At 36.8% G+C, this 13,494-nt stretch overlaps 1 protein-coding gene and 1 long non-coding RNA gene across 3 annotated transcripts in view; one reads left to right on the top strand and one right to left on the bottom strand.

Annotated features, from left to right (window-relative positions):
- The window catches only part of LSAMP (limbic system associated membrane protein), a 639,680-nt gene that overhangs the window by 397,937 nt on the left and 228,249 nt on the right, over positions 1 to 13,494 (top strand). For both annotated transcript variants that reach the window (XM_012463960.2, XM_012463961.2), the window contains exon 3: positions 12,726 to 12,851. In XM_012463960.2, the coding sequence (XP_012319383.1) occupies positions 12,726 to 12,851 (126 nt within the window). The remainder of the gene's footprint in view (positions 1 to 12,725; positions 12,852 to 13,494) is intronic.
- LOC105725042 (uncharacterized) overlaps positions 1 to 13,494 on the bottom strand; it is a 340,977-nt gene that overhangs the window by 107,228 nt on the left and 220,255 nt on the right. The gene's annotated exons all lie outside the window — the stretch shown is intronic.

Below are 13,494 nucleotides of genomic sequence, written 5' to 3'. Positions count from 1 at the left end.
TCACGTAGGGATATAGTATTGATCAAATCTGACAAGGCATATACCAGTGTTCTGCAAACTGTATAACGTTATGCTAACTTAAATATTATTATTAATGACTATCATCATTATTTTTACTATTTCTTCTTACTTTTCTACTTGTGTGTATCTTCTTTTATTATGTAATATTCCTTTGCCCCTCCAAAGAAGGGCAAAGATAAAAGGGAAAAAAAATCTAACCCATATTCATCAATTCAAGGTTCTGTTTTGGATCCCTCTCCCCCATCCCCATCCCAAACCCTTCATGACGTTATGTACCTCTCTGGAATTTTCACACTTAATTAGATTTACAGAAATTCTACCTCTCTTAGCTATGTTTAACCTCTGCAGCAACAACTGTGTTTTTTATCATTATTATAATTTTTGAAAAAATTAAAATTGATGTGAATGTTTTAATTAATTCACAATGGTAACTTTATTTGTTTAAAAGGAAATACTGTGTATGTTTCACATTCTGTTTAAAATGGTTCACGGTAAGCTTGGAGCAAGGGCAACGCAAAGAAAGAAATTCTAAAACCTCCTGTGAATCCTATTTTTTGTCTAAATATTCTATCTTCTGGGCCCTTAAGCAGTGGCAAGAAACAACTTTTATTACTTTTGTTGTATTCTAGACATGCTTTAGTTCACTCTAGTTGGTTTCTATTAGAATCTACCTCCTTCTCTACATGCAAAGAACACTATTGCCTTAAGCAACTAAAAAAATAAAAGAATGTAGGCTAGTTATGTAGGCATGAAATCATTACATTTAAGAGATTCTTACAAGTACCAGAGTTATCTCTACACATTTCTGATTCCCAAAATGAAATGAAAAATGAGATGAACAGTAAGCCATTTTGAAAATGTAAGAGTAACTCTTCATATTATTTTCATGATAACCTCCTACTAGCCCTTCTCTTGAAACCAGAAAACATGGTTGATCTAAGTCATAATGGTTACTGTTTTAACCCCTCCTCACCTTTTCTCAGGCCTAGCACAATGTCTTTATGTATTGTGGGCACTCAATAAATGTTGGTTTGTATTATCTTTAAGCATAATAGTCAAGGGATTGGTCCCCAGACACTTTATATTTGTATTTTCTATTCATTTATGGGTCCTTTCTGTCTGATTTAAGATCTACTTTGCTTCTGGTATAAGGACTTATCTTTTACTACATTAATAGCTAAATAATTCATTCATAGGATATAGGTAGTATTTCCTCACATTTAATTTTTTTAAAAAATTAATAGAACACAGGAAAAATATTTTGGTTACCCATGAAGTGTTTTGTAGATTTTAAGGATATGTCATGTTTTAGGGATTAATCCTACTGGCTTCTCCTGGAATAAGGAATAAATTTCTAGTAGATGCCAGCAAGGCAACCCGAATTTTCATCTGCTCTAAGAATTATACCACGCAACTTCCTTTCACATAGAAAAATATATCTTTTAGAGTGTAAAGGGGGAAAACTACACTTCTCTTTTCTCTGATAACATCTTAGGGTGCCACTTCACAGACGTTGGAATCCACTCACTTGCTATTTGCCACCTACCCAAGGTAGCCTGATATTTTTGAGGTTCCCTCTGTGTGCTACCCACATTTCTGCCAAGTAAAACCATCTGCTCTGGCTGGACAGTATCTAAATCCGATTCTGTTCGTACCAGAAACATAAAAGACATTTTGCCTAGGTAAAGGCATTCTATCTACTTAAATCAGCATCTGCATTCTTTCCCAAATTAGCAAAAACCAATATCCAAATGGCTGGAATAAGAGTCTGGGAATATGAGATTTCAGAGAAGTTGCTGACTTGCTGAGTAACTGCAGCTTCAGTGAGCACACTCAGAAGGGTTCCATTTACTTTTATTTAGCAAGGCAATGACCCATCCATGGGAACAGCCACTTGACATCCCACAGAGTGCACCTACTGCTGAAGCAGCAATTATGGACACCCTGAGCTGAATGCACATACTGGTGTCTGGATAATTTGTCCCATTTCCAAACTAGAATACTCACTTAGATTCTGGAGTGATTGTGAACACAATATAGAAAAATTTCAATTTAATATACCTTCTTTTTAGGTAGACGAAGGGACACTCAGTTTGCAGCTATCCATGTTATACGTGTCACCATCAGAGAACATTCACCACTGGGTGGTATATAAATGAGCTACATAACATTTCTTTGTCCCATGGCTACCATGTTTAAGTTATTTAGAGCCATCTAATTCAAATTAACCCTGCTTTTTGATGGTGGCAACTGTCTGGATGAGTCTCTAGGGACTGTTTGGTTATAAATCTGACTTCCTGGGACAGTGCTTAGGACTCATAGGGCCACTTGAGAATGTAATAATGTACAGCTCAAAGGCCCAAAAGAGTATGCTTAACCCAGCCTACACCTTTAGCCAGCATAATAAAATGCGGGCTACATCCCAGAGGACTACATAACTGAAGCTTCAGGCACTAACTTTTAGTTACATGTGCAGTTCAGAAACTGCTGCTGTCTGATTAAAAGAGGATTAAAGGAAGATGACTTTTTCTTGACCATACATTGTCTTAATATGTCATTTTTATAGCTTCCTGCTCCAGTTTTCCTGACTTTTCTGCATTACCACACATGGTACCTAGCATTGCTTTGTTTTGTGCATACATTTTATCTTTTCTTCTAAATAGTTAGCAAAGTATCCCTCTTACCTTAAGTTATTTGGAACATCACTTAATGCATGCATGAATGTAGCATTAGTAATCACTTCTGGCAGAGAAATTTGAGTAACTGATACTTATAATGAGTTTTTTCTACCCTCAGCTTCACCTGACACTCAAAGAAGCTATAGTTTCTGGGTTTTTTTTCTACTTGCCCATAAAATTTGTGTCTAAATGAATTCATATTCCGGTAAAATGTGATTCAAATGCCTACTTCACAGGCTGATGTTTCTTGCTTTGCAAATGGATCCTAACAGAAGTGGGAACTAGAGCTAGTGCCAGTTGTATTCTCCTACAAGGTCTAAGCTTCAGAGACTCAAATTACAGCCACAAAACACCTGGCAACATCTGTTGTTTACAAGGACAACAAATTAAAGAAGACCAATTTTTTAGAGACATGACAAATTATGTATAATTATGTACAAAATTTTATTCAGGCTGTTTTTCTTGGAAGCCCAGGAGTCAGCTAAGTTTCTAAAAATTTTGTGAAAATTTTTTCATTCATGGTATATATTCTTGCATCTTTGTGACACTTTTTATTGGAGATATATAGTGTCTAGACATTTATTAAATGGCTCAACATACTGGCAGAGCTCTGCGTAATAGTAGATAAAAGCTCAATACATATATTTGGAGTAATTTATTGTTAATGCCAAAATTAATGATTAATTATAAATTGTAGTAATTATCTACATCTTTTGGCAGTCATGGAGTCTGCAAAAATATAACTAGAATGCCATTAGTCACAGAAACGCATGGGCTGTTTTACCACGTTATCCTAGGAGGGCTCAAGCCAACACTTCTTCATTAGCTAGTTTTAGCATATAATGAATAATAGGTACATTTGTCAGACCTCTTACTGCTTTGTAGATAGACCAAGTTCACATGCGTTATCTTATTTGACCCTAATATCAATCCTGTAATATTGCCTAATGCCAGCCTTGTACCTCCAATTGCTAGGTAAGGAAACTAAAGCTCAGAAGGATTTAAATAATTTGTTATAGTTTGGTCACGTATTCAATCAAAATTGGTTAAGCACCTACAAAGTGCCTGATGATGGGGATTCAAAAAGCAAATGTCAGAGAATATTCCATTGCACTGTGAGCTAGTGCCTGGGCAGGATCACAAATCCCCTGGCTCTCAATCTAGTACACTGTGCTACATTTCCCAGTCCTGTCATCCATCCTGGAAACTCCCACACCATGAAGCAAACATGCTTTAGTGGCATTTTCAGAAACAAAATGCCAGGTTAGATGGATGTTTGATGTTTCACTAGATGACATTTATGTGTTGCATTGTATATTTTTATTCTCATTGTTGAATCCTAGGAGTCTGCTTATTAAACACAGCAAGTGCTGCTCAAGAAACATCCTGTAGATTTCTGAACCCAGTTCTTACATAGACACACCGTACTGTTTTATAGCCTGTGACATATGCAAATAAACAGGGCTTAAGCTTCTCTTGCTGTACCAAAGAAAAGTTAAAAATTAGGAAATTGATGGTGTTTTTTTTTAAAGACCCCACCACCACCATGTACACAGTAGTGTATACACTTTGCCCCATCTTTGAATGAACAATAACTAATAAGACTAATTTGTTGATCATTTGTACCATTAGAAATGGCACTTTGAATTGAGTACAGATAAAATCCGCTAATTATTTGAGGTTAGGGAAATGAGCCAACTGACTACTTTTCTCTCCTACTCTGCAACTGATTAGTTTCCTTCTGTTGGTTGTTCAGTTAGGAACCAAGGCTAAAGACATTAGAACATTCACAACTGGAATTAAAATAAATGGCTTTGTAGATCTACGGTTATTTTAAAGCAACCAGACTGACAGATACAAAATCAATGCTTAACATGCAACAAAGCTGGTATGTGGAAGCAAAAGGGGCATCTAGGCAGAGATGACAATGGTTTACCTCTGTGGAAAGTCTCCTCTTCAAATTTTCCCCTTATTATGGCTGATCCTCAATTTGTAACAATTGGGATTCTTTGGTTTAAGCAACAGAAATTGACTGGCTAATCTGATGTATAAATCAGGTGGTCCACTGGAAGAATATGAAATAAAACGGAACTGAAGGAAAACAGAAAAACCCTACCTCGCAAGTACACAAGCCCCGTATCTCTGGATATCCAAATAATAACCTCAAATAATTAGTGGCAAGAACTAGTGAAGAACAATAGTCCTTTTAGGTGGTTACCTTTTCACGATGTTTACTAACTATTGCTGCTGAACAAACTACTCCAAAATCAGGAGTGTAAAATAATAGTTATTCTTTATTTTGTCGAAGTGTGGAAGTCAGCTGAATTTCTTGAGGTGACTTTGCTCCTAAAGTTACCAGGTTTAACACATAAAAATAAAGGATGCCCAGTTAAATTTGTATTTGGGGTTAACAACAAATAATTTTTCTTATAAATGTGTCTCATGCAATATTTGGAACATATTTATACTAAAGAAGCATTTGTCAGAAATTTATATTTAACTGGGTACCCTGTATTTTATGTGACAATTCAGTCTGGCATCTCCCCTCCTTCTCCCAGGATGAAGACGCTCAGCTGAGCATGTTCTTCTTATGGCAATGATAGAGGCACAAGCACAAGTGAGTCCAGTGGTGCCAGCACTTTTCACAACAATGCTTGTGTTCCAGATGCTGACTTCCTGTCAGCAAAAGCAAGTAACATAGCCCAGGGATGAAAAGTATATGTCACCCTCTATAGGAGACCATGGACATGACAAAGGATGGGGACAGAGGGAGGAGTACAGAATTGGTGCCATTAACACAGTCTGCTAACAAGAGATTAAATCAGTTTCATCCTCTTTTGAATCATTCCTCATAGAAACCAAGTTTGAAGGGGGGATGTCTAATGGTCCAGCTTAGGGTCTTGTACTCAATCCTTGTCCAAGAATTCGTCACTTGATTAAGAGTCCCAACAAACGAATAGCTATGGGTAAGCAGTGGTTTTTCCAAAGAAAAACCAGGATGTTTTATCAGAAGAAAGAGGTATGGATTCTGGGCAAGTAAAACAATATATGTCTACTCCACTTATGTCCCTGACTTTGCCTCCATTTCCGCTTTTTAGCATACGTAAGAAATCTTAGTCTTATACAAAAAGAAGGAAGGATGATTTGTGAACCCAGAAAACTGTACAAACAACTCTGTACAGTCAACTCTGGCTCCATAAGAGTAAGGGCAGACCCTGGAGATTTGGTAAAGAGGGTTGGTAAAGGAATTACAAAGATAAGAAGGAAGGACAGAAAAACTGGTGGCAGAACCAGACTGACTGTGTTATAATCTTACTCAAGCCTGCTCCATTGCACAGCTGAGGGAATCTACATTATTAAGTGCACCTAGATCTTAGCATTATTTCAGAAATCACCATTAAGTTTTTACTAAATAGAAAAAAATTGTAGGCCCAGTGCAATGGCTCGTGCCTGTAATCTCAGCACTTTGAGAGGTGAGGGTAGAAGAGTCGCTTGAGCCCAGGGGTTTGAGGATGCAGTGAACTCTGACCACACCACTGCACTCAGAAAAACAAAAGAAATGCATATTTTTAATGCAGAATTTATGTGCATTTCAATAAATAACATTACCTATTTAATAGTTCAGATTTTAAAATTAACATATAATACTGTGGTATCCAAAAATTAATGATATATTTAAACAATATTTTGGTTTAATTACTTAGCATGGTAAGTAAGGGTTATATTTCCATGTTTCCCAGAAATACTGGGCTGGCCAGGCACTTTATAGGGTGATTCTGAAAACCAAAACAGTGTATGCACATCATTCAACAAATGGTATTGTGGACATTGGCCAAAAAAATTATAGGGAGAAAAAACTGATTTTGTTTCATACCAGAAATGAATTCCATATGATTTAAAGAACTCAATATAAAAAAAGAAACAAAATAAAAAGAAGAAATAGAGATAAGTGTTCAACTGTTCTTGTGTTGGAAAAGGATTATTTATGCACAAAAACGATGGAAGAAATAACAAAAGAGAGATCAATAGATACAACAAGAAAGTTGTAAAATTCAACAAAACAAAAATAATCATAAACAAAACTAAGAGCCAAAGAATAAATTGTAAAAATTACTACATGACAACAAAAGGTCAATTCCTTACAATATAAGTAGCTCTCATTAATCAGTAAGAAAAGCAAAATAATCCAGACAAATGTAGTTATCACTGAAACTGAATAGACTGCAAACACGGAATAAATGGTTCATGGCACTATATATAGGAAAATATAATAAATCACACTAATATTCTACGAACAAGAATTGTTAAGGAATTTTCTGGAAAGGAAAAAACACTATACAGCATACTACGACATTCCAAGAATTGAGCATAAATCAATATTACAGTGATTTTGAAAAATAAACAACTTACCTTTGCTGATTCAAATAAGAGTATTATGTTAAACAGTACTTTCTAGGCAGTGATTCCCACTGAGAATTAAACTAAAGAAAAAATACTATCTATACCACTTTTGCAGAAATGAATATGACCTAGAGGAAGAGTAAAGTTTGTGAAACATGCAAATTGTAGGTTTTGACTCTAGCTCTTTCATTCATTAGCTATGTAATATGTACTCATTTTTGTCCCCTTTGCCCACATGTGGGAAGTGGTAGTAGTAGTAATAATAATAATAATACATTTTACTTCTCAGGATCTTTATAAAATTCATATGGGGTAAAATAATACAATTTTTGAATTGCCACCTGATGTTATCGGTGATTATTATCTAAACTTCATTCTACAAAGGGCTACGGGAAACTAGGAAAGAAGTAGTAAGCTATTACACTAAGAAAGATATATCTATATCTAACTCTCTCTCCCTCCTTATAGAAAAAGAAACGAAGACGTTAAAAGTCAGAAAGCCTGTAGTTGAGGAAGTTAGACACCAAGTTCTTTTTGCTTCCTGTGTTCCTGAAATATACAGACATTTCTCTGCCTCATGGTTAATGCTTTTTATTAAGAGTCAAATAAGTTGATAGTGAAATAAACGACTAAAGGAATTGCTAAGTAAATATTGGTAAGAGCTCTATTTTACTAGTTCAAAATAAAAACTTACTCATTTCTGATAAAAAGTCTATAAGATACCTTCCTTGAGTGAAGTAAAGAGTTGAGGAAAAACTAAGTAAATGTTTTCAAGCGCTTTTGGAGCACCTACTGTGTTCTAAGCACCATGCTCTGTAAGATTCAGTCATTTAGAAAACAAAGGCCCTGCTGTGTGCCTCTTACAGTTTAGTGAATAGCACAGGTAAGTAACTCAGCTGTTATGATTCAGTGCTGTGAAGGTGAGACACAGGGCATTTCACCCAATATGGCCTCAGAAGCCGGGCATGAGGTGAGAACACAGCCTGCTTCACCAAGTGTGGATCCAGGAGCAGAGCGGGAGGCAAGGTGGGGAATGACAGGAAAGTCTTTCACAAGCAAGTAAGGAAACAAGGTGACAAGCTGAAATTTGAAGGGGGAAAGAGGGTAATCCCATGAAGAATTGAAAGAAGAATATTTCATGTAGGAAGAAAAATTAATGTCAAATGCCAGAGCGTGAGGAGAGCACATTCCAGAAGCCAAAACTCGCCTGATCCCACGAGATGATGCAATGCAAATGGATTAGGAAATGAGGCTGGAGAGATAAGCGGGGCCAATCACAAATGACCTATTAAACCTTATTTAAAAGTTTGGATTTTATCTTAAGAGCAATGAGATTAATCGAGAGATATTATTTTCACATTTGCAATTTAGGATTAAAATATCTTGATTGTAGTATGGTGAATGTATGGCAGTGAGCATGAAGAGAGGAAGGCTAGAGACAGAGAAATCATTTTTAATGTCTTCTCATTTCAGTCATTTAGCCCATCCCAGAAAGAAATGTTGATGTCCGAAACAAGGTTAGTGGGAGTAGGGACTGTGAGTAAAGAATTAATCTGAGATATAGATATAGATATATGTATGTATATACCACACTCATATAAAATTGATCAAGTTCTGTGGTTTATGCCACATTTTTATGTCACATATATGACATAAACCACAGAACCTGAGGATCAATTTTATACAAGTGCGGTGAAGAAGAGAGAGCGGTTAAGGGATATGCTTCACTTTTTTTGCTTGGACAGCTTTGCCTGATGACACTGTTAACTAAGATAATAAAACACAAGTGTTTTGTGGGAATGAAGGTGATGACTTTAGTCCTGATTATGTTGAATCTTGGGTATCTGTGAGGCAGATCAGAATAGTCCATTGGAAATGTAGGTGTAACAGTCGTGAAAAAAGTCTGGGCTGCAGATGGTGATTGCTGTAGCTTCAGAAGCTAGAAAGTAGAAAAGATCCTTCAATGAATGTATAGATTGAGATGAAGATAGAGGTAAATGATCAAACTCTTAAATACAGATAAAAGAAAGGACAAAATAGGCTTAAGAGTTAACCTGAGAAGGCTGACTAGAAGGATGAGAGGAAAAGCAGTTAAGTTTGGTGTCCTAGAAACCAAGGGGAATAAAAAATAATGAGTGGAAGGAGCATCAACAGAACCAAATACTTCAGAGAAAAATAAGGTAACAAAAATTATCCGTAGACCTAAAAACAGTATGATAATTGGTGAGCTTCCTGAGAATAAATTTCATTTGAGCTTAAGGAGAGAATCCAGATTGCACTGAAGGTTAAGGTGTGGATGGGAGATGACGATATGGTGTAGAACAATTCCCTCAAGAGATTTAGAAAAAGGGATTGAAAGTTAATAAGATGGGGAAAAAATTAAAAAGGGACACATGTTCTCAGGATCTCCTGAAAGCTATGTCACGGAAAAAAAGAAAAAAAGTTTTTTCCGCATGTTCTCACTCATAGGCGGGTGTTGAATAATGAGAACACATGCACACAGGGAGGGGAGCACTACACACTGGGGTCTGTTGGGGGGAAATAGGGGAGGGACAGCGGGGGGTGGGGAGTTGGGGAGGGATAACATGGGGAGAAATGCCACATATAGGTGAAGGGGAGGAAGGCAGCAAATCACACTGCCACATATGCACCTATGCAACAATCTTGCATGTTCTTCACATGTACCCCAAAACCTAAAATGCAATAAAAAAAATTTAAAATAAAAATAAAAGTTAATAAAAGAGCGATGTGGAGTTTAGGGAGGAATTTCTTTTGAAAGCCAAAAAGAGGCCAGGCGCTGTAGCTCAGGCCTGTAATCCCAGCACTTTTGGGGGCCAAGTTGGGTGGATCATGAGGTCAGGAGTTCAAGACCAGCATAGCTAACATTGTGAAACCCCATCTCTACTAAAAATACAAAAATTATCTGGGCGTGGTGGCGCACACCTGTAATCCCAGCTACTCAGGAGGCTGAGGCAGGAGAATTGCTTGAACCGGGACCCAAGAGGTGGAGGGTGCAGAGAGCTGAGATCGCACCACTGAACTCCAGCCTGGGCTGTAGAGCAAAACTCCGTCAAAAAAAAAAAAAAAAAGCAAAAAAGACTGCATCATATTTAAATGCTTATGGGAAGAAGCTAGTACAAAATAAAGTAAGAAAACAAATGATGGAGTGAGACCCATTGAAAGTGATCCGGAGGCGTGTGGGATACAATGATACAACGTGGTTACATTCCTAACTATTCAGCACAAACACTTTCTGTATCTCCAGTCTCTGAGACTCAGTAATTGAATAGATTGTTCTTCATTTGGAGATGCAGTGTGGTTTGGTGGCCAGAACATAACCCTGAAGTATTCTAGATTTTATTCCCAACTTTATCAGTACCTGTCTATGTGAAGTTGAACAAGTGGCTTAACTAGTGTGAAATGTAAATACAGTCTTTGCTATATGTCCTTCTATTTTTTTTTAAAGAGAAATTGTGAGTCAATTGTACCACAGGTAGTAATTCATTGGGATTTTTTTTAATTGAGTAATTTTTTTCTGTTTTTATAAATTTGCCTGGTTTTATATTAGGGATATAGAGCCCTTTATATTTTTATCAGAACATATCTATATTTCTTCTCCTTATGCTGTGTCCTGTGTTACAATTCAGATATAACTACAACTTTAGTAATGCGGGCTCTTAGAATTACTATATCGCTCTCTATGATAGGTTTTAGATTGTTGAGTATGGCACGTAGTATGTCCAAATTTTGTTCTGAAACTATCACTGATTTATTGTTCATTCCAGTTGTTTTGAAGATGTTCAGAGCAGTAGCCTACTCAGCTGGGAATTAGAAACTGTGAACACGAAACAGCGAAACAATTGGACATTCAGGAGTTCTGAATTCTAAGTCCAGCCATAGTTCTTGGTGGGCTCATCCTTGACAAGCCATTATTTTTCTCTGTGCCTGATATTCTTCTCTATAAAATGTGTATGCTCTTTCAGGCTTTCATTGCAAAAGTCTGTGAGAACATACTGCGAGACAGTGTGTGAATATGAGAAAATGACCCTTAACTCCAATAGATAAAAGGAGGATTAGGAACTCTGTAAACAGAGATTGCTAAATATTTGGAATTAACTACAGTCTGCTGTCATTGGGTTTGACTTGTAATGACCGGTTCCCTACCCAGAGGCCCTATGAGAGTGGAATGCTGAGATCCAGAGAGCCCTCATCCTGCTTCCTCCTTGGGACACTGAACCAGTCAGTTGCCCAGATACCATCAGTGTCTCCTAATGAGGATTTGCAGGGATCATTTGGCTATCAGGTGCTTGCTTCTGCAAGCAGAAAATGTTCCTGTTTTATTTGTCACTACACAGAGTCCCTAATGGACACTAAGAATGAGAAAAAATAAAATTCATTATTGAACTCCTTCATGCTCTTTTATCCTCCTCCTTCCCCCAGACACACACTTACTCAGGGACAGCCTAAACAAGTAAGTAAAAAAGAAGAAAATCACAGTCAAACTATAAACCCTGTTATTTGTAATCAGTACGTAACCTCTGTGATGAAATTTGTGAGTAATTCACTTCCCACTTAAGCCTACCAATGTGTGATCTAATGTTGCCACCCTGAACACTAATGAAGGAAGTCAGACAGCAGTAGAGCTTGCCCTTGGGGACTCATTTCTCACATCACCAAAAACTAATTTCTGTTGTTTTCAGCCATCTGGTAGCCTGGGTTGTGAAGATGAAGTTTCATTCAAGTAGTGCTTATGAGCAAAGGCCTAGAACTGGCTGGGATTCAAACTCATTTTCTGCCCCTCACCTAGCCCCCTCTGTGCCTCAGTTTCCCAACCATAAATAAAATCTTCATAGGATATCATTTATTATAATAAGTTATTGAAGTAATATTTGTTAAATACTCTATGTAGGGTTTTATGCATAATAAATGTTTAAAGTTAGCTATTAATTGCACTGTTAATAGTAGTGGCGTCAGAAGTATTAGAAGTAATAGGATTTTTTAATATCTATCTGTCTGTGACACAGGCCTTACTAATTCACTTTTTAAGTTCTGAGATACTTAATGCAGCCTGTTACACACAGAGATGATATTTAGATGCTTACTATTGTGGTGATTAACCCATGTTCCTTATGTGGCTAGATTATAAGTAACAAAGTATTACCACATCTTAATAACACAGTAATGTAATCTTACGGTAAATCGCATTGTTTTTCTTTTGCTGGTATTTGGAGAAGGGACTGGATTATATTTATTTATATATACATAAGAAAATTAAGTAACAATAAGAAATGATGTATTATTAATTCACATAAATGTGCATGCTCTATAATATCTAAATAAGGTCCATTCTAACATTTTTAAAAGCTAAGATTTTTTTCAGCATACTACTCTATTTCCTACAGCACTCAAATGGCCATTGTGAAGGGTGTTCTTACCTTATGGGAGTACTTTAGGAAAACTTATAGATTTGGTAACCAGATGACAAGCATGGGTCTTAAAAGCACCCTACTTAACACAAAAATTCAAAGTAAGTTATAAAACTTTGAATTTGCACTTCCAGTTATATGGCTACAAGCCTAATCTTACTGACAGGGTTACATATTCCATTTCCTTTTGTTTTCACAGTCCCACCAAAGATCTCCAACATCTCCTCGGATGTCACTGTGAATGAAGGCAGCAACGTGACCCTGGTCTGCATGGCCAATGGTCGTCCTGAACCTGTTATCACCTGGAGACACCTTACACCAACTGGTAAGCAATGCTCCAGGTTCCAATATGCCACATACTGTTTAAGAGATCCTCATGCTCTTGGAATTCTGTTGCATCGGAAGGGCATGCATGTATCTTGTTAGTAACACACCAAGAGAATGGCAACATGGGTCTTATTTAGGGTCCTCATGGTCTTTGCTAATGTCTTCATCTCTATAAAGTTTACAATCATAGTACTGAATATATATGTGTATAGATCTTTCTATCTGTAAAATCTCAGTTTCAACAGAACAGCCCCCCTCTCTGGCAACTCAACAAATACAGAAGCATTAAATGGCTCGATATTATATGTAAACTATATGCCCGTTTGGTGATTGAATGTCTTGGGGCAATATTTTGTCTGAGTTAATTTACATAGTTCTTTGCCTGTTTGCTTTGCTTTGCTTTAATTTTAACTACAGTTTTCTAACTCGTAGCACCTTGTGAGGAAATCTATCAGGAAAATACAGAATTGTTTCTGATTTTTATTGTCCTGTCCTTGGCATCTGGTTCTTTGATGGGCATGAGATATGGAGTAAGCTTCGTGAACTCATTTTGAGTCCCAGCTATTGATACTAATTCAGTCAAAATCAGAAACTCGTTTCCCAGAAATGTCTTAAACATCCTTTCTTCCCCCTTCTCACCA

This window comes from Aotus nancymaae, unplaced genomic scaffold, assembly GCF_030222135.1.
Source record: "Aotus nancymaae isolate 86718 unplaced genomic scaffold, 86718_ANA_hifiasm-v0.15.2.pri h1tg000011l, whole genome shotgun sequence".
NCBI classification, from domain to species: domain Eukaryota; kingdom Metazoa; phylum Chordata; class Mammalia; order Primates; family Aotidae; genus Aotus; species Aotus nancymaae.
Note: the sequence above shows the minus strand (reverse complement) of the source record. Positions and strands in the feature narration are given on the sequence as shown.